Below are 20,844 nucleotides of genomic sequence, written 5' to 3' on the forward strand. Positions count from 1 at the left end.
AAACTTTTCTAAATTTATCCACTAAATTTATTTATATGTAGTAAAATTATTTAACCATATTATATATTCCACCTTTTATAATGAAAAATTTATGTGATTTTTATAATTACACATGTAACATAAAAATAGTTATATAAAATATACACACTCTTTAATAATATATTTTTTTTTCCTTAGATAAAAAATGTTAAAATTAATGAATTATTTTTTAACGGTTTGAATAAACTAATAATGCTAATGTTATAATAATGAATTTAATTTGTTCAAGATAAATTGTCCAAGATAAAAAAAAAAGATAATGTAAAATACTTATACTGGCGCGACATTTTATTGTCGTTGAATATTATCAAATTTGTTTGTATCTATTTAAAAATGTTAAATTTCTTATGTTTGTAGATATATTGTATATTTCAACAGAATTTTTTTTCATATATAAATAAATTACACGTTTAATTTACGTGTATTTGGCAGTTTTAAGACGTCGTTTTGTTGTTTATTTTTATCTTACTTCTACAAATTACTATGACCATTTAACTTTTAAAGAAAATGTATGATTCGAAGTTTTTACATTCACATACAGATGTATGTGTACATGCGTAACGAAACACGAATAGTTTTCAATCTTCAATAACGAAGAAACTATAGTAATATAGTATTATATTTGTTCGATTTGTGTTTACATATTAGCGAAAAAAAGAAGTTCAGAAGTTAAATATTAACATTGTGATTAGAAAAATTTGTGAAATTAGAAATGTTTTTATCCTAATATGAAATATCTCTTTTTTATCTCATGCTACTTTATAGCAGCTAATTATATGTAGGAAATATTTGTGTTTGCGTTTGTGTATACATACATATTTCTAAAATAATTAATATATGTTGTATTATTAAACTTTTGATCGCTTACGCGCAATTGCATCTTCTACTGCTTTAAGTTGTTTTAATAATTCTTCTCGTCGTGAACTTGCTTTTTTTGCAGCTTTGGCTGCAGCTGCAGCAACGCTCGCTTTACTGTCAATTAATGGTGGTGATTCTAAGCCTCTTTTTTTTCCAGCCATTAAAGCAGATCGATCAACTTTTTTTACAGCTGTAGTATTGCTTGTTGGCTTTAATGTAAGCTTGATTTGCTGTTTAGTACCACTAAGCTTCAAAGCATCAATACCCTTGGAATCTTTTCGTGTTACCGGTGGAGTGGAACCTTTTCTACGACGTGTTTCACTGGAAGAAGAGGAATAACTCGACTCACTAGAATCACTACTGCTACCGCTGCTTTCTGAACCTGAACTACTATGCGATGACCTAAAAATATATTTTTTTACATATATATATTAAATATGTACATTATTATATATATATAAAAACATTGTGTTTTGCCAGTTTTAATTTAATATCTTAAAATATCTATATATTTTATTCAGCTGATGAATGATTTTTACATATTTTACCTCGATCTTGATCGACTTTTAATAACTTTTGCTACTGCAGCTGCTGCTATCGCTGCTTTGTCTCTTGCTTTTTCGTGATGACGTTGATGAGAAGAAAGTGGACTCGGTGCAGGTGGATTAAGACCAGCACGTCGATGAAGTGTACCAGTTGTAGGAGAAATGGAACCTTTAGGTGGACGAGGAGAAGGAGCAGGTGGATTCATTAACATGGCACCTCGCTGAGGTGCAGTAGCTGCGATCGTTGGAGGATTAGAAGGTGGCGACGTCACCACTGCTTTCCCTTTGCCAGCACCACGGGTTCTAGAGGGAGGGGATGGTGAGCGGGACCTGGATAGGGAGTCGTAAGAACTGTAGCTAGAGCGGCTCGAGCTACGGCTAGAACTAAAAACAGCATACAGTACACTTGTACGTTTTTCACATATAAATATTAAAAAAAAAAAAATTAAAAAATTCGATTACAATTTAAATAATCTCTCAATTAACGATGTAAAATATTTAGTAATATTATTAATTAAAATTAAAAATAAAAATTACCTTGTTGACGAATATGAAGAGCCTGAAGAGTATGACTGTCTTCGTGATCGTCGAGATGATGTATTTCGACGTACTGTACTTGGAGACTTCCGACGCATCCAAGGATCTGCCCATTCATCTCCTCTACTCCTTTCCTCTGGTGGTGGTTCTTCTTCTCGCCAAGGTTTTGTTGGCGGAATACGTTCTACAATAACTTCCCTTGATGGACGTTTATGTTTCTTCTCATATTTTTCATAATATTCTCGTTCTCTATCACGTTCGCGCTCTCTTTCTCTTTCTCTTTCTCTAGTATGTGGTGGTGGAGAAACAGAATGAGGTGTTCCACGAGGTATTGCATGATAATCTATACGTTCTCTATATTCAGTAGTAACTCGAGAATCTGTTTTATAATGTACTCTCCTTAAAAGAAAAAAAATATTTAAATATTTGTTTTAGAATATTGTGAAATATATGATAAATATTTAAATGAAAACAATAAATAAATTTTTATTTGTCTTAAATGTCTTATTTGAAATAATAAATACTTTCAAATTATTTTATGAATTTGACGAATAATAAATATTGTAATTATTACCTGTAATATTCTGGAGGAGCTGCAGGTGGTGCATAATAAGGATCAGGATCATCGATATATCTTTCTGGTGTAAGTCTTGGTGGTGGTATTCTTCTAGGTGCCTCTCTAGGTGGCCACCTTTCAACAGGTGGTTCTGGACTAGCTGCTCTTACATAATATCCTGCTTCTCTATCTAATTCATCTTGTCCTAAGCTTAAATTCATTTTCTTTTCCTCAAAGTCCATATCTGATTCTTTACGTTTATTTGCTTTACGCATCATCTATGAAAATAGATAAATAAAAAATATTTATTATAAAAATGTCTTATAAAAATTATGTTATAATTATTTTAAAAAGTGTTTTGCTTAAAAATATTTTTATTAGTTGTGATAATATGAAAAACATTAAGCCTTAAAGAATATATGCATTATGAAAAAAAGTAATTTTTCTAATATTATTTGAAGCTTTCAATATTTTTTTTAAAAATTCAAAATCATTTCTAGATTAAATTAACTATTAAATTGTTATAATAATAGAAAAAAATTATCAAATAAAATAAATTATATAAGAAATATATTTGATGACTAAAAACTCAAAAAGAAAAGAAAGAAAATATCTTGCACAAATTTTTATTAATATATTTTTTAAAATTGCTCAAGTTATATATAAAATGTTTTTTATACAATTATATGTAATAAGTATTGAAAAAACAATAAATGGTTTCTTTAAGATAAAGCAAATCTTAAAAGCAAATCAAACATAAACAAAATGTAAACTTACTTCTTTAGCATGTCGTAATCCACGTTCCCATGCAGATTCTGTAGGAAGATCTTCTATTTTTGGTGTATGTGGTGGTGCTCCATATCCAGGTAATGGTCTTACTATATTTGGTCTATCAATATGTGGTCTAAATTCATGTGGAGCAGCCACTGTATGTGGTGGGTATGCCATTGGCCTTACCATATCAAACATGGTATAATTACCCTTATCAGTTACACCTGGATGTAAAAATCTACAACTAACTCCCCATGTACATTGACCTCGGTTATAAAAACGGCAAACAGGTCTTGGTTCTGTTTCTTCTGGTCGAGCATCATCGCCATCGCTAAGTTCCCCTTCTTCTAATTCAGATTCTACTTTTTCTCCATCTTCTTCTCCTTCTTCTTTATCATTTACATCACTATCTTTTAATTTCATTTTATCCTTATCTTTATCTTTTCCATCTTTTTCATCTTTGTCTTTATTTTCTTTAATAATAGGTCCTTCTGCTTCACCTAAAGATAAATACAATTTTTTAAATTATATTTTATTTGAATTCAAGTAATTTATAAATTATTTACCTTCATCTCGTTCGTCTTTCCATTGACCATCAGCTTCAAAATCTAACTGTTCGCTTTCTTCTGTTAATCCAACAGGTGCATGTTTATCTTCTTTTTCTATTTTTTCAGTAATTAAATGTTTTTCTTCACATTGTTGGTTTTCTTTGAGCATTGATTCATGTTCAGGACCATCAACTCCATCTATACTTTCTAAATCAGAAACATCTGATAAATCTTCACCATGTGTAATCGGTGTAGGTTTTGATTTAGTTATTGATTCAGGTTCATCTTCAATATCTCCATCAGAAATTTGTTCTCCATCCAATTCATTAAATGAAGTTTTTGTTGGTGGGGAATGAGGTGGTGAATGTTTTTCTGATTCTTGATCATCCATAGGAGATGCTGGACCTGATTTTGGAGAACTTCTTCCAGACATTAATGATTTTGCTGAACTACGTCCAGATCTCGGAGATTTTGGTGAACTTTGTCTTGATTCACTATTTTTATAAGAATATGATTTAAGAGAATTATCTCCAGATCTTTGTGCATCTACTTCCAGTTCAAATTGTTTAGGTTCTGTATCATCAAGATGCAGAGATTTAGAATCAAGAGGAGTAGATGGGCATGATCTTTCATCTTGTATAGGAGAATGAGATAAACTCTGATCACTTCTTGGGGAATCCAAAGAATTATTTCCTGAATGATATGATTTTGGTGAAGTAGGTGGCGATTTTGATAAACTACGAGTTGATCTTGGAGAACCCACTTCACTAGGAGATACTAATCCAGATCTTTGAGATTTTGGAGATATTGGTGTATATCTTGGAGATTTTGAGTCTCTTTCTGATAAAACAGATTCAGGTGATTTTTCTCTTGAAGAAATGGAACTTGCTCTAGATTTATGTCCAGACATAGATGAATGATGTGAAAAGTTTGGTGATGCCACATTGTCAGCAGGTGTAACACGATCTCTCCTTCCATCATAACCCTCCGAAGAGGAACTTTCTGAACCAGAGTCTGACATGATGAATTATTCTAACCTGTAAATAAGTTATTCTTTTACAATATGTACAATAATGATTTGACAAAAAATGGGACCACTGCTTAAACAAATTGTTAATTTCCCTTACTTGAGAAGTGAATTTTTTAGCCGAACCGACCAAATGTAGCACTGAAAAATCTGCATCTGTAGCATCGCAGGGCTTACCTGTATCAATAAGAGCCTGTGCAGTACTTGCTCTTGAAGGCACAACGCGAGCAATCCATACCGTGTCGAACATACTTTTTATATCACGTTGATAACTTTTTTACTAATAACTTTTGTACTTTATACTTAAACTGAACTTTTTTCACATTTACAAGACATACTGTTAATTTTCAAGATTTCTTGCCCCGAACTTTTTGTTTTACGTTTTAAACTTTCAACTCGAACACAACACAAACTAAGAAATACCGGTAAACCGCAAACTGTTATGTACTGCACTAGAAACTATAACGAACGGACTTTCAACCTGTAAGAATGTCTTTTGGGCATGGAAAAAGAAAGAACAAAAGGAAAAGGAAAAATTTAGGAAAAGAAAAACTAAAGCATTGTACTTATCATCATATATAAATAAAACCATATAAAACAAGAATCATTTAACTTAATATTATAAACAAATTATATAAAAAATAATATAAACCAAATAGCAGTAGTCAGTAATAAGAAAATTGACGTAATTTCTAAATTTGATATTAATAAATATATATGAAATAATGCAAAAAAAAATATTTATTATAAATTAAACAATGTTTATATAAATTTCTTAACTAGGAAGTAATTCTCTGATAATATTATAAAATAAAAATATTTAATATCTATAAATATTAATCTAATCCAATAGCATATAAAAATTACTAATCATATACGATACAGATTGCAGTAATAATATTTAAAAGCTAAGTTAAAGTTTATTTCATGAGAATTACCAATGTTTTATTAATATTATAAATTATAATCAAATTAATCTCAGTTAGTGTTAATAAATTTATATATAATATTCATTTCTAAACTTAATAGAAATTATAATATTAATTTCTAAATAATAAGAATTTAAAATCATATTTAAAAAGAATTTTTTAAAGATTTTAACATTAAATTTAATATCCACTAATTATGAATAATATGATATATTGAAAATGTTAATACTTATATGTATTTATAAATCATAAAAAAATAATATTTGGAATATAGTCCCACGTAAATGAGTGAATATATACGCATATAGACGCGCGCGTCTGTGTATGTACGTGAGTGAGTGAGTGAGTGAGTGAGTGAGTGAGTGAATGAGTGAGTGAGTGAGTGAGTGAGTGAGTGAGTAAATGAGCGAGCGAGCGAACGAGCGCACGAGAGAGAGAGAGAGAGAGAGAGAGAGAGAGAGAGGGAGCGAGAGAGAGGAGGAAAGGGAAAGAGGGTAGTAATAGTAATAGTAATAGTAATAATAATATAACAATAATAATGGTGGTGGTAATTTTATACTATAAATAGTTTTCACATACCATTCATGAATTATATTTCTTATTTCATAGAATATACAAGCAATTGCTTATAATCCGTAATAAAATTTTAAATCAACACATTCACATAGGACTATATGTATCTATGCACAAATATAATTTTGAACATTACCAAATACAAAAGTAATGAAGAAAATTAAAATTAATATACAATAAAACAAAAATTTTTAATTATTTTAAAAAGCGGTTATAATCCTATAATACGCATTAGTTATTAAATTAAATTAACTCCAAGTTCCTTTAAATATTGTAAATATTTTTGAGGTTAACAATGTAATATTATTAAATATTATTGCAAACCAATCTGTAGAATTTTAAACGAGGAATGTCATAGAATTTCATATATAAATTATAAAAAATATATTGCTGAAAATATCTCGTGGAATTCTTACCTTTGTCGCACGTATGTCTGTGGGCCTTTCGAGACTTTAAGACTCCGAGGCTTAAGGTGGCCGGCGTCACTCAAGTATTACGAAATAAAGTTTTCGTTTTTGTTATTCTTTTAATGTTTTTCTGATTAATTTTATTCCAAAATTAAATAATTTTACGTTTCGAATCAATTATTTATTGTAGGCTTTTAAACAGGACAATGCACAAACGAAAAATCTCATAAAGCGCAAAAACCGAAAGACCTTCTGGATTGTAAACCATTGATTATTCTTAAGATAGATAGTAGTCACACCCTGAAACTATATATCTTTTGTTCTTCTGCTTATTTTTGAGATTTTATTAGTTGGCAACAATGATTTAACAATATAAATTCACATAAGATTTATGATTAAAAATTGAATGTATTGAATAAAATTGAATAAAATTTTATTTACATAAAAAAATATAACGATATAATAAATATTTACTATTTTCATTATTCATCTTTCATAACTTATATAAAATCTTTAATTAATTTTAAATCGAATTAATTATTTACAATATTAATACAATCATTTGTCAAAACTTAACCAATTACATTCTAATTTTTAAATTGAATTTTCTAAATTAATTAAAAGAAAAAAGAATATTAATATTTATAAATAATACAATATATGAAAGAGTCATTATTTAATTAGTATTTCTTTTATTGTGTAAATTAAATTATATAAATTTTAAAAAGATAATATTAACAACATTAAATTAGACTTTTAAATATCGCATATTTATTAAACTAGAAGATATAGCTAAAAATTGTGTATATAATTTAATCATATGATAAAAAACTTAATATAGCCAAGTTATTCTTTCTGAATTAGAACGATCCATCATTGACATAAAATCAGTACGTTCATTCATTAATATTTGTGTTAATTTTGTAGCAAAGGTTGGATTTGTTTTTATTTGTTGAAGTAACCATTCTATAGGAATTCTGAAATTAAATCATTTTATATTAATTATATTAAACAATTAATTTATTATTTTTAGTTTCATATTTTTTTATTGTTGAATATACGAAGATAATTTGATAAACTTAAATTAATAAAATAATTAAATATGTACCCCTGTGGAAAATAGCGTAGAAGTATCGATAAAATTCGTTCATTTTTATTAATTTTTGGGACATCAATAATATTTTGTCTTTTTCCAAAACCATATGCTGTAGATATATATTCAGGTTTAAAACCTCGAATTACTCGTGGTCCTGCATGATGCTTTATGAAATGAGAATAATTATAATTTCTTGATGTAGCTATAACAATCCCAGTAGCAAAAGCCAAAACAATGATGATGCTTGTTCGCATATTTCCTGTATTAAAAAAAAAAATTTATATATATATATATATTTATTATATTTATATATTTTATATTATTTATATTTGTAAAAATTATATATAAAATTTAAAATTATATACAAAATTTTTATATAAAAGAAACAAATGGATTAATAAAAACATAATTAATATAGAATAATTAATGTGAAAATATAAATAATTGTTATACAAATATGATTTTATTAATTGAATTGTATAATTATAAATATTATCCATATGTTTCTTTTTTTTTTTTTTATTATAAATATATTGTTAAATTATAGGAACGAAATATTAAATTATATATTAAATGATATATAAGCCAATAATTTTAAATTTGAGATTATAAAATGATTATAAGATTATAATAATATTAAAGAATTTACAGTACAAATTTAATATTAATATAATTTCATTCCTATTCTGTAATATTTGAAGCATAAATTATATCATTATAGATATGATGAACTTCTTATGAAATATATTAAATTGTAAAATTGAATTGAAATTCAAATTTATACATATCACGATTATAGATAAAAATTATAATATAAATATAAATTATACTTATATGCATTTATATTTTTTAATTACTTTTTAATTACTTACATAATATTATTTCAAATATATATCTTTTAATAAGATTTTTTTTATTATTATACTTACATTGAAATATATATATACACATATTAAAATAGAAATAATATATTTTGCAAAATAATATAATATATACACATTAAAATAGAAATAATATATTATACAAAATTATTATTAAAAGATAATATAATATGAAAATAAATTATTATTCTTAATATTATTAAAGATATAATAAAGTATATATGTATTTTTAATATCACAACATTTATTTAAAGTTTAAAATATAAAATTTTAATTTTTTAATTATAAATAAGATATGTAACTGCACGTATGAGCAAGAAAGACTGAGCTCGAAATTTATCGCAGTCTCTTTTGTAGCAAGTCACCAGCATCGCCGTTACAGCCGCCGCTGACGGCGTCAACAGCGTTCAAGCCGCCCATGTAACTATCAAACATATTATTATATAATTTCTTCGTTAAAGAATTTAATAAAGTTTGAAATGATTTATAATATATTAGAAAAAAATATTTTAATTTTATAAGCTTTCTAATAATTATATAAATATTTTATTAAATATTTAAAATTTTGTTTTCTTTTAATTTATAAAGAAGAAAAGCGGCCGTCAACATTTCTAGTTTGTAGCAACGGCCGTTTTAGCCGGCAAAAATCGTTCAGATTATAACCATTTATGTTATTTATCTTATAAATAAGAAGTATAATATAATATAGAATGTATTATAAAATAATCATAACATTTGTTTGAATTTAAAAACAAATATTTTATTAAATTTTAAAATGAAAATAAGATAAAAATCATTTGATAAGCGCCGTAACGCCGCCGCTTGTAGCGTGTTCAGCCGCCAATGCGTATATAAATTCTTATTGCGGATATGAGCAGCTACAATTTCAGATTTACTTGAATTTTGAAGAAATCTACATTACTATATAAATCCATATAACTATCTATCTATATATAAATGTCTATAAGATTATATTAATGTTAACTAAAAATTATATTAATATTAATAACATGTGATAAATAATATTTCAATGTAAGAATTTTTCATAATTTTTCATTTCGTTAATATCATTAATAATTTTTTATCTTTATTTCATTTTTAATAAAATATAAACAACTTGTTAATTATTATAATCTACTTAGAATATATAAAATAATCATAAATATTTTAATTGAAAATAATATATAATTTAATTTAAATATTAAAATAAAAATTAAAAAAAAATGAAAAAATTTAAAGAATTTCTTATTTTTGTACCTTAATGTTGCCAATTATGTATAAAAGAATTACTGGAAAAATAATAATATTTAATAATTAATTTATATAAATAATATATTCATAAATTAAAAAATAATTATAGATTTTTATAATAATAATAAAATTTTATTATTTTCCATTTTTTAACAAAAATTAGTACAATTATCTATACGTAAAATACATTTATATACAAATTATGAATTCACATGTATATAGAAAATATATATAGAAAATAAATGATATTTATTTTTTTATTCTAATGTAATGCAAATTATTTTTTGTTAAAAAATTATATTGCATTTGTAAAATGTATATATAAAATGTAAATACATGTACATATAATTCTATTTTGTACATACATGTATAAAATATAGATCTACATGTGAATACATGTACAAATTAAATGATATTTATTTTTTTATTCTAACATAATGTCAATTATTTTTAGTTAAAAAATTATATTATATTTAATTTTTATATTTTATTTAGATGTTTTTGCTTGAAAATGATCCATGATAATAATAGGTATTTCTTTAAGTATAAGTGATCGTGATATACCAGAATATTTTGTAAACAGTTCTAAAATATGTAAAGTATTAGATATCTCGGATTCTCCATCACTTCCTGCTTTTACACTGTAATATGCAATAATATTAATGTAATGAATATTTTATATAATGATAATGAATATTTTTTATATTTCATATTATATGAAATTTATATACCTATCTGAAGTAACACACGAAAGGATGTATATACAAAGATATTTAACATAACGCGTCATTGCAGAAAAAGTACATTGACGTAAAATAGTTAGTATTCCAATAACAAAAATTACAGCATCAAGAGGATCTTGAGGTCTTTTACTCAAAAGACTTCCTATGATCATTTTATAATTAGCATATGATTAATTTATATTCTTTATATATTTATATAAATTAAAATTTTATGAATATTTAAATTTTTTACCTGTGTTTTTACAATAGTAAAGTTTAGGTAATTGTAATATAGTAAGTAAAAACATAATGAGAGCAATATTATTTATATTTGGCGATTTAATATAAATATTATTATGAGGATTATTTATACCAGCCCAATCTAATCTGATATTAAGTTCACGTAGTAATTCTTTTTTTTCAATTTCATTTTGTTCATTATTATTTTGCTTATTAATTTCAAATAATATAGCTCTACAAATTATAAAAATATGAAGAATAAGAAGATTAATATAAGAAGAAAGTATTTTTTTAAGTATTTATGCATACATATTTAATGTTTGTAATGCTGCTTCCATATGCTTTGCTTCAAATTTACAAGCAGTATTCAATTCATATGCTATTTTTTTCTTAAGAAGTTGATAATGCCCAATTTTTAATATCCATTCAAGTAGTTGAGGACAAAATTTATTTGTTTGAGTAGTACTGTGAAATTTTGATATATTACCTAAATACAAATATTTAATAAATGTTATTATTATTAAATGTTTATTATTATTATAGTAATATAAATAATATAAATAATATTATATTATAAAATAATAGTACCTTTAGGACCATCCACAGAATTCAATATTGTATCAAAATGATCAATTGTAGATGACCACATTTTATTATGAATATTTTTTTCTATATAGTGTATCATACTGTTTAATTCAGTTATAATGTAAAATGAAATAAGTTTGTCAAGACCTGTTAAACCAGGTGTACCAATTGCTTCCAATGTTTTTGAAAAAATTTTATAATTTAATACTTCTGTTTGTGTTTTAAGATCATACCAGGCAAGAGAATGTTCAATATAGATAGTTGTTCTAAAAATAATGATTATATATGAATACTATTTAATAATTTATTCGAATTATAACTGAATTATAAATTTATATATTTAAAAAAACAAATAGTTTAAAAGATAAATGATAGAAAATAATGATATTGAATAATATTGATATTGAAAAAAGATTACAATTTAAATATCTTTAAAAAGAAAAATGTACCTAGGATCTGTAATTCGAAGTAACTCACGAGCAAGTCTACCAATAAAAGTAGTAATGTTATTGTCTGAAATAGAAACATGTTTTTCTTCTTGGAAATATCTCCATGACTTTTCTGAAGTCCAAGAAGAACCAATACATTCTTCTTCCACTGCATTATTTATAATATATGTTATCTAGAAATACAAAGGAATAAATCGTATATTATATACGAATTTATATTAGCATAAATGTATTAAATATTTAAAAATTTACATACTTCTTCATGCCATATTTTTAAACTATTAATGTTTATATAATCTTGAATATACTGAAACGATTTGCGATAACCATCTATTATTGCTGCTAAATTATGAAGTTTTTGTAACAATGATATCTGGAATGACTTACTCTTAATTAATCACAAATTTTAATAAAATATTTTAATAATAATCAGATTTAAATTAAAATTTACTTTTGATTTTGGTTCAAAAATAAGACCACTATCTAAAGCCAATGTTACTTTTTTCACAAGTTCTTGTCGTATACCATCTTCTAAAAGACGATGAGAATCAACTCTTAACACACCTAATGGAACACTTCTTAAAGATAATACTCCCTTTGTAAATACTGATACAGCATATGTTAATTTAGCCATCTAAAATAATTCTTTATTATTATATATGAAAATAAGAAATTTAAGTTCATTTTGAATTTCATTTAATTTATATTTTTAGAAAAAACAAAATTAAAAAAATATATATACTTTTAATCTATCATCTAATTGTGCATAATCTTTCAATTTATCTTTTGGCAGTTTAGTAGGAATTTCTTTAAAAGCATTAGTTTCAAGATACACTATTTCAGCAAGTAAACCAAATACAGTTTCGGGTATTATTTGAAGAACGCGTCTTGCATATTTTTCTAATTCTCTACTATAATATTGCGATACTGATGATAAATCTGCACTCCGTGCTTGATTTACTCTTAACAAAGGAGTTTCTAAAGCTGAAGCCATCTGAAATAAATTAAATATAAATATTTGAATAACAAAAAAAAAATAAAAGTATATCATGATAAATAGAAATTTAATTAAAAATTTAAGTTAAAATTTACTTTTAAAAAAAGTGCTTTTAATTTTATCACAGTAGGAGGATTTTCTTTTATGCTAGCTTGCATAGTATCAATAAATGATTCCATTATATTCCATGCATAACAACAATCTGTCACTATATTCAAACTTATCATAGTATCTTCTGTTATATTTCCTGTGCGCAACATATTATGCAATATTTCCCGTGTATCAGCTAAATATTGCGATATATGTAAATTATTTTCTAATTGATGAAATTCTGGAATTATTATATTTAAAATTCAATATAATGTCAACATATAATATGTTAATATTAATAAATTTAATTCAAAATAAAAAATTGAATCGATTTACAATTTGCTTTTTATTATACTTTTTATTATATACTATATTTTATTATATACTATACCTTGTACTTCTTCTAATGCTTGTACCAACTGCACTATTTTTCTTGCATCTTCTTGTTGTAATGAATCAATATGTTTACTTATCTCTAAAAACCAAGCATGTAGATTTTGATTTCTTTCAATACCATCGAGTGATTTATTACCTCCAAATATTTGTGCAAGATCTGTTATACGTTCAACACATGTTTCTTTATCTCTAAGCCATTTAGTTTCTTTACCAAATAATAACTAGAAATTAAAAATAAATTTAATAAAACTTTTCCATATAATAACATAATGCAAAAATTATTAATCATACTTGTTTATATAAATGTTTAACACTTTGCTCAATCTGAGCAGTATTTAATAACAATTGAAGACAATGGGATATATTATATTTGCTTTCAGTTACTATCAATTGTTTAAGCATACGTGATCGTTTTGAATCTTCTAATGATATAGTTGACACTGCTGTATGTAAAAGTATCCAATGTAATGTTACATTGCATTCCCTTACTAATTTTACTAGAGACCCTATTGCACTTTCATCTAATGTCACTGCTAATTGCACTTCTTCTGTTTCAGATATTAATTTCTAAAATAAATATTTAATATAATTATTAAAAATTATTATATAATTATTAAATATATATATATATATATATATAAATCTATTTAATTTTTATTTATTTATATAATCTAATTACCTTCATTTTTTGACCATAGTTTTGTGCAATTATTTTTACATTTGATGATTCTAAAGTATTATTGAGAGCTGTTCTTGCTGCTTTATATGGTAACCACCAATCACATAAATTTATTACTATTCCCATATAAATACTGATTACCCAGTTATCAGGAAAAAATCTATCTACTATTTCCCTCATTATAGCTGTATGAGTATGTAACATGATTGGCTTAAATGATAAAATTATAACTAACATTGATGCTTGATTAGAGAGAGCAGTACTACGATGTTCTGGATGTGGAAAAGCAAGGCTTTGATTATATATTTCATCAGAACGTAAACGTCCAATAATATGTTCAATTAAAGAATCATTTAATGATACTCTTCTGTAAAATTTTTTAAAATAATATTAAAGTATATCACTATGAAATGAAAAAATTTTAAAAACATACTTAAAATAGTCTTCAGGATAATTTGCAGGTCGTTTATTAGAAATTTTAGAAAATCCTGTTGATCGCAATAACATACATACATCATCTACTCTTGTAGAAGATGAACGTTGAGCATTGTATCGATAATAGGATACAAGTAATCTTTCTCTTATACATCCTTCGAAATGATAATCAACCAAAAGTAACATAACTCCATATAAATATACTGCTTCACACTATTAATATAACAATAATTTTTATTTTTTTTAATTTAACTTATAATTATAAGTAAGTAATATATAAATTTATAACTATAACTCAATTCTTTAATAAATTAATAAACTAATAAAATTTCAAAAATTTTTATATAAATAATATATAATAATTACAAAATAATTATTAATAATTTGTAATATTTTATAACATTAATTATTTATAATTTTTATTAATATTTTTTTTAATAGTTTTAAATAAAACAAACTATTATCTACTATTATCAAACTATTAAATAAAAAGATTTAATACTTAATATAAGATTAGTAAAAAAAATATAATAAAAGTATAAAGAAAATAATAGTAAAAATAAAATTTATAACATATTGAAAAAGATTATATATTCTATTTTCAATTACTCATTACTTAAATTTAAATTTAATAAATGATAAGAAATAGTATAATTTTATTGACACATTTTTAATTGTAAATAATATTTATAAATTATATAATAATACCATTAATTGTCTTCCTTCTTCATTGAGCATAATAGTATCTATAGATTGATGAATATATATTCCATCTCCTAATTCATCTACATAAAGATTCAAATCTGTTATGTATTTGTGCACACTTTCAAAAGCTAAATAAAATCTTGAAATTATATCAGAAAAATTGTTTCGTAATTCTTCATCTGTTTCTTGAAGTATCTACAAAAAATATTTTTTATAGATAAAATAGATTTAATATAATTTTAAATAAAAAGTTTTATTATATAATAGAAATAAAAATAAATTGTATAAAGAAAATAATAATATCTAGATATATTAAACTCAATTAAATTTCATTAAAAAATAAAAGTAAATATTAAACTACATATTTATAGTCAATTATATATTTTTAATATTTAATCTGTACTTACTGGATCACTTTCTATTTTTTGTTCATAAGTACTAACAGATTTAAAATATATAAAATCAATTATAATAGATCCATATTTTTGTACAATTGGTTTTGAATCCAAACTGTAAAATAAAAAAAAAACTGTAATATATTTGTATAATATATTTATAATTCATACAATATCTATGCAATATCTATAATATTGTAAATCATATTTTAAAATTATTAAAATAATTATTATTAATAGTTTTGTGAATAATAATATTTATTTTATCAATAAAATATATCTTATATTTTATAAGGGTATAAATAACCTAAATACAGGTGGTACATAGTCCTTTAATCTCATTAATTCTGCTATAATAGCATTTCCACGAGATACTAATCGTAATAAATTTTGCGCACAAATATTATTAGATGTCAAAAAATCACTCATTTTGCATTTATTTATTTTAATAAGAGTAATTCTGATAATTTATAGACATCGTTCTAGCAATAAACGTCAACAATCTCGTTATGAAAGGATTAAGAAAAACTATCAATAAATTAATATAAAATATATTTAAATTTAATGAAAATTAATTAAATTATAAATTATTAATAAAAAAAAATTTCATTAAAATATTTTAAAAATACTATATTAATGATATATATTTCATGAATTCAAAAAATATCTAACATCGATAACATAACAGTTATCGTTAAAAAACAGTTTAAAATGCATAGAGATAAAAAAATATTTTCTTAAATATTAAATATCATTTATTAAGCAAATAAATAAGTGTTTTATATTTAATATTATATTATTCTACTAAAGGATTATTAGTTTTATCAATATAAAAATATTATATTTTCAAAATGTAAAATATAATTTTTTTTTAATTCTATTATTTAATCTTTAATCTTTTATAACTATTTTATATTATATCTTTTATGATAAAAAATACTTTATATTGTTGTATTTTATTTTCTATATCATTATAGCAAAACTTTTATATTTTATTTATTATATATATTTAAAATGTATTAATTTTTTAATTCAATATATATTTTAATTTATTATTGAAATAATATAATATTTTATATTTCAAAACATATTATTATAACAAAACAAATATTCATTTCTGTAATTATAAATAATCATATAAATAGAATGCTTAGTTTATGATATAAAGATCAATAATAATATAACCTAAAGTACAAACAATATATGAAGTATAAGGAATGTACTATTTTATAAATTAAATTAATTTCATTTCATGAAATAAATATAATTCAAATATTCAAACAAAATAAAAGAAATATAAATTGCTAAATATAATTAAAAAGAAAATGTATTAAAATTGTTTTAAAAAATTTAACTTGATAACTATATTTGATCATATGATTATAACGTTTTCAAATATGTTTTATAGAAGTGTATCAAATTCTATTTGTAAGTTACGAAAATTTGTTTATCAATCATTGGTACAAAATTCTAAATATGAAAATCCTATTTTTTGTAAATCTTTTCATTCTTCATCCAAATGTCTATTTCAAATAAAAAATACAAGGTATAACTTTATATAAATATTTATATAAAATTTATATAAAAAATACTAGTTTTCAAGTTATTTTGTTATAAAATGTTTAAATACTATTTCAATATACAATGATATTAAATTTTTAATATATTTTTATATTATTATATATATATTATATATATAATAAAATATAAAATAATATTATTATGTATATTTGTTTTACATATAGACAAAACGAAAAACAAAAAAATATAAATATACGAAATATAAATACAAATATACAAAATAATGTAATATTGTATAAGAATAATTCCAAAAATGATTTTATTTTATTAAAAGTGATTTTTTATGGATGGTGTATTTGTAATACACTGTGGTTATTAAATACTTATAACTCAAAATATATATCAACATTATTTGAAAATATATCTTGGACTCAATATTTGGAAAGAAATGGATTAAATATAATATATTTTATATATTTTGGAATTATTGGTAACTAATATTTATAACAATTCAATTTTTTATGTTTATTGACATTTATGTAATATATTAAAAATTTATTTATATCTATTTATTATTTATTAATGATTAGGACCTGCTGGTGCTATATTATTCTATATAATAAATCATAGATTTATAAAATATATTATTTTACATAAAGGTGGTAATAATGTATCAATAATTACCAATCATGTATTAAAAAATAATTATACTATGACACTTCCTATTAATAAGGTATATATTTTTATTTAAATTTATTATTAATAAAAATAATACTATTTTTATTTTATTTTAAATTATTTTAATAATTCAAAATATTTTATATTTCTTTATTTTTTTATACAATATATATTTTATTAAATAAATACATTTTTTTTTTATATTATATTTTTTTATTTTCAAGATAAAAATTAAATTTGCAAGAGATAAAATGACACATTATTTACCTATGAAAATTCAAGGTACAAGCTTTTATTATATTATTGATGGAAAAGGAACATTTTTAAATAAAAAATTATTTGATTACACAGTTGGAAAAGCAAAAAATTGGTAAAAGTATTATATAATTTATATATATTATAAATAAATTATTATGAATTAAATATATAATAATTTAATTTGTACATTTTTTTTTATTTTAATTATCTTGTGTGAAATAAAAAATTGTTAGGATATGATTTTAAAAATATGGTTTTTAAAATAATGATATAAATCATATAAATTTATAATATGTTTATAAAATAAATAATAATTACTATTCTATAACTAAATTTTCAATGTGTTAATATAGTAGATATATATATAATTACATTCTTTGTTTTGAAATTCAAATGAATTATGTATACAATATTATATAAACAGATTTACATTATATATATTGTTTTCAATATCTTTGTTTATCATAATATTTACATGAATATTTGCTTAAACGATCACTATATCCATCATCATGATATTTATCTTCTGCTTTATAATATACTTCAGGTGTGGATCCTACATGTCCTTGCCAATATTTTGTCCAATAAAAATCTTCTGGATTAATATCATGTGGATGTTTTGCATTTCGAAATACATGTACACAATATATAAGACTTCCTATCAATGTTAAGAATCCAAACACAAGAAATACTATTCCCAAAATCCTAAAAAAAATCCAAAATTTTTTTATATCAAAAAATAATATTAATTATATATATATATATATATATATATATATATAATTAAACATTATTCAAATTTATAATATTATTTTATAAAATTGGAGAAATAATAAGAGAAATAAATTACTTTTTTTTAAATATATACTTACCAAACTATCAATGGTTGAAAAAATTGAATGACTATAACAAAACCTAATGTAACAAGAATCAAACCAAGATTAAGAAGTAACATGAGACAGCAAATTCCTTTAGTATTTGGACAAAAAGGATTGGGTGTTGACATAGTTTCTATAATAATACCATCTTTTCTGGATGTATGAGATTTTGTAGAACCATAACTACAATGACTAGGTGCACGATGTCCTAATCTTGAACTTGGTGTTAAACTGTGATGCGATACATGGCTATTGATTAAATAATAAGTTTTATAATAAAATATACATATATAAAATATACATGTAAAACATTACACTTTATAAGTCATATTTATGACCTTATATCTGAAGTTGCTCTATATGCAGCACTTGTAACATATATATCTGAGCCATTGTCATATATGCTACTATGTGAAGTACTTTTTCTAAGAGGATGAAGACTATGTCTTGAAGATCCTGATAATATTGAACCACGGCTGTTATGTATATTTTGTGAATGTCTTCCTTCTTCTTTTTCATATTTTTCTGGATTTTTCTTCATTGATTTTATCTATAAAATTTAATATATATATCTATTTAATATTATAGTATATATAATATATAATAATATATATAATAAATATTATGAAATTTATATATACATAATATATTAATAATACACATATATATTAAAAAAAATTATATTTTTATATATAACAAAATATTTATATTAATATGTTATTAAAATTAATTAATATATTAATAAAATTATAAATCTATAATTAAAGATATAAATTATATATTGCAAATATTACCATTGTAGTATGTTCAGCAGATACAACATATTCAGATATTGTATGATCTGATGGAGCTTGATGGCTATCATTTCCATCTGTTAAATATTCTTTATTTATATTATTATGATATCCTAAACATCTTGAACTATTTGTCATTATGATATTTATATTTGCAATTTATCTAAAAAAAAAAAATCTTAAAAAATGTTTAGTATATTATTTTATTATTGATAAATAAAAATAAGTACAAAATTAATTATATTAATTAAAAATACATTATATTAAAATATAATATTTAATATATAATTTTTATATAAAATATATAAAAATTATATTAATTAAAAATATATAAAAAATTAAAGAATATATGTATTAGATAAACAGTTACACAATGGTTAATAGAAAGTATTGAATATTAAAGGAAATAAAATTTACAAAATTAAAACTTACTTAATAAATAATGAGTAATATAAAATAATATAAATTTCAAAAAATCTTGATTTTATATTTAGATATTACGTGTAGCATTACCTGTAAAAATTATTATATGATAAAAAATATTTATTAAAAACATTTTTCAAAATTATTATATTATTTCATTTTTTTTTATTAATATATATCATAGAATAATATATTATAATTATTATTTGATACAATGAATGTAAACATTGAATTTTTTAAAAATGATATAATGATGATAATAGAAGTATTTTTCTTTAAATCTATAATATCTAAAATCATTTAATTGTGATAGAATTTTTTAATTGTTTGTTTCAACTCATTTGTTACAGTATTGAAATCCTAATTTAGTAACATGATGTCATTTGTCAAGATCATATGCATTTTCAATCAATAATATGATGATTTAAAATGAAATTTTTATTTTTATTTTAAATATTTATTTTTTAATTTATAATTTTTGTTGATTAATATATATTTTTAAGATTTTATATCAAAATGTTTAAATTTCTATGATTTCTATGATTCGAGAATAATTTTAATTAAATAGATAAAATAAAAAA

At 22.3% G+C, this 20,844-nt stretch overlaps 5 protein-coding genes across 12 annotated transcripts; 1 reads left to right on the plus strand and 4 right to left on the minus strand.

The window, feature by feature from the left end:
- Positions 1-178: 178 nt before the first annotated feature.
- Positions 179-7,025, minus strand: LOC122710353 (zinc finger CCCH domain-containing protein 18-like). 5 transcript variants are annotated; one of them, XM_043928146.1, is made up of 8 exons: positions 6,800-7,025; positions 5,059-5,340; positions 3,873-4,891; positions 3,313-3,806; positions 2,554-2,813; positions 1,980-2,378; positions 1,446-1,826; positions 179-1,299 (listed from the first exon to the last, which is right to left on the minus strand). In XM_043928146.1, the coding sequence occupies exons 3-8, from the start codon at positions 4,873-4,875 to the stop codon at positions 888-890; spliced, it is 2,949 nt and encodes a 982-aa protein (XP_043784081.1). In that variant the 5' UTR covers positions 4,876-4,891; positions 5,059-5,340; positions 6,800-7,025; the 3' UTR covers positions 179-887. The 5 variants fall into 5 exon arrangements, with proteins under 5 accessions (XP_043784081.1, XP_043784085.1, XP_043784083.1 ...); XM_043928150.1 differs by having other exon boundaries at positions 4,982-5,340; XM_043928148.1 differs by having other exon boundaries at positions 5,059-5,362.
- Positions 7,026-7,543: 518 nt separating this feature from the next.
- On the minus strand, positions 7,544-8,863 carry LOC122710402 (allatotropin-like). The gene is made up of 3 exons (XM_043928234.1): positions 8,816-8,863; positions 7,899-8,145; positions 7,544-7,767 (listed from the first exon to the last, which is right to left on the minus strand). The coding sequence occupies exons 2-3, from the start codon at positions 8,138-8,140 to the stop codon at positions 7,623-7,625; spliced, it is 387 nt and encodes a 128-aa protein (XP_043784169.1). The 5' UTR covers positions 8,141-8,145; positions 8,816-8,863; the 3' UTR covers positions 7,544-7,622.
- A 1,615-nt stretch (positions 8,864-10,478) lies between these two features.
- Positions 10,479-18,765, minus strand: LOC122710428 (WASH complex subunit 5). 4 transcript variants are annotated; one of them, XM_043928276.1, is made up of 17 exons: positions 16,019-16,261; positions 15,724-15,826; positions 15,320-15,511; positions 14,610-14,824; positions 14,177-14,543; positions 13,789-14,064; positions 13,493-13,718; positions 13,107-13,342; positions 12,757-13,008; positions 12,466-12,648; positions 12,271-12,387; positions 12,015-12,187; positions 11,569-11,831; positions 11,290-11,467; positions 10,994-11,214; positions 10,750-10,903; positions 10,479-10,659 (listed from the first exon to the last, which is right to left on the minus strand). In XM_043928276.1, exons 1-17 carry the CDS (start codon positions 16,138-16,140, stop codon positions 10,506-10,508), a joined length of 3,432 nt encoding a protein of 1,143 aa, XP_043784211.1. In that variant the 5' UTR covers positions 16,141-16,261; the 3' UTR covers positions 10,479-10,505. The 4 variants fall into 4 exon arrangements, with proteins under 4 accessions (XP_043784211.1, XP_043784210.1, XP_043784212.1 ...); XM_043928275.1 differs by having other exon boundaries at positions 12,271-12,396; XM_043928277.1 differs by lacking the exons at positions 15,320-15,511; positions 15,724-15,826; positions 16,019-16,261 and adding an exon at positions 18,644-18,765 and having other exon boundaries at positions 12,271-12,396.
- Positions 17,109-18,284, plus strand: LOC122710372 (transmembrane protein 223). Its single transcript, XM_043928187.1, has 4 exons — positions 17,109-17,139; positions 17,546-17,722; positions 17,823-17,965; positions 18,135-18,284. Exons 1-4 carry the CDS (start codon positions 17,109-17,111, stop codon positions 18,282-18,284), a joined length of 501 nt encoding a protein of 166 aa, XP_043784122.1.
- LOC122710433 lies at positions 18,524-20,353 on the minus strand. The gene is made up of 5 exons (XM_043928282.1): positions 20,273-20,353; positions 19,841-20,003; positions 19,385-19,596; positions 19,041-19,295; positions 18,524-18,873 (listed from the first exon to the last, which is right to left on the minus strand). The coding sequence occupies exons 2-5, from the start codon at positions 19,976-19,978 to the stop codon at positions 18,615-18,617; spliced, it is 864 nt and encodes a 287-aa protein (XP_043784217.1). The 5' UTR covers positions 19,979-20,003; positions 20,273-20,353; the 3' UTR covers positions 18,524-18,614.
- Between the last annotated feature and the right edge of the window lie 491 nt (positions 20,354-20,844).

Source organism: Apis laboriosa, unplaced genomic scaffold (genome assembly GCF_014066325.1).
Source record: "Apis laboriosa isolate Shangri-la unplaced genomic scaffold, ASM1406632v1 scaffold14686_cov152, whole genome shotgun sequence".
Lineage (NCBI taxonomy): Eukaryota > Metazoa > Arthropoda > Insecta > Hymenoptera > Apidae > Apis > Apis laboriosa.

Bases quoted from the DNA above. Each gene is read 5' to 3' on its own strand.
- LOC122710372 (XM_043928187.1), top strand. From the start codon at position 17,109: ATGTTTTATAGAAGTGTATCAAATTCTATTT. The intron at 17,140-17,545 runs GTAAGTTACGAA...ATAATTCCAAAA, and splicing joins AAGTGTATCAAATTCTATTT to ATGATTTTATTTTATTAAAA. The intron at 17,723-17,822 runs GTAACTAATATT...ATTAATGATTAG, and splicing joins TATATATTTTGGAATTATTG to GACCTGCTGGTGCTATATTA.
- LOC122710433 (XM_043928282.1), bottom strand. From the start codon at position 19,978: ATGACAAATAGTTCAAGATGTTTAGGATATCATAATAATATAAATAAA. The intron at 19,296-19,384 runs GTCATAAATATG...TTTAATCAATAG, and splicing joins AGAGCAACTTCAGATATAAG to CCATGTATCGCATCACAGTT. The intron at 18,874-19,040 runs GTAAGTATATAT...GATTTTTTTTAG, and splicing joins TTTCAACCATTGATAGTTTG to GATTTTGGGAATAGTATTTC.
- LOC122710402 (XM_043928234.1), bottom strand. From the start codon at position 8,140: ATGCGAACAAGCATCATCATTGTTTTGGCTTTTGCTACTGGGATTGTT. The intron at 7,768-7,898 runs GTACATATTTAA...ATTTAATTTCAG, and splicing joins CTACGCTATTTTCCACAGGG to AATTCCTATAGAATGGTTAC.
- LOC122710428 (XM_043928275.1), bottom strand. From the start codon at position 16,140: ATGAGTGATTTTTTGACATCTAATAATATTTGTGCGCAAAATTTATTA. The intron at 12,649-12,756 runs GTATATATATTT...GAATTATTTTAG, and splicing joins AATTAGATGATAGATTAAAA to ATGGCTAAATTAACATATGC. The intron at 12,188-12,270 runs GTATGTAAATTT...TTGTATTTCTAG, and splicing joins TAAAAATATGGCATGAAGAA to ATAACATATATTATAAATAA.
- LOC122710353 (XM_043928145.1), bottom strand. From the start codon at position 4,875: ATGTCAGACTCTGGTTCAGAAAGTTCCTCTTCGGAGGGTTATGATGGA. The intron at 2,814-3,312 runs GTAAGTTTACAT...CTATTTTCATAG, and splicing joins GATTACGACATGCTAAAGAA to ATGATGCGTAAAGCAAATAA. The intron at 1,300-1,445 runs GTAAAATATGTA...ATATATTTTTAG, and splicing joins AAAAGTCGATCAAGATCGAG to GTCATCGCATAGTAGTTCAG.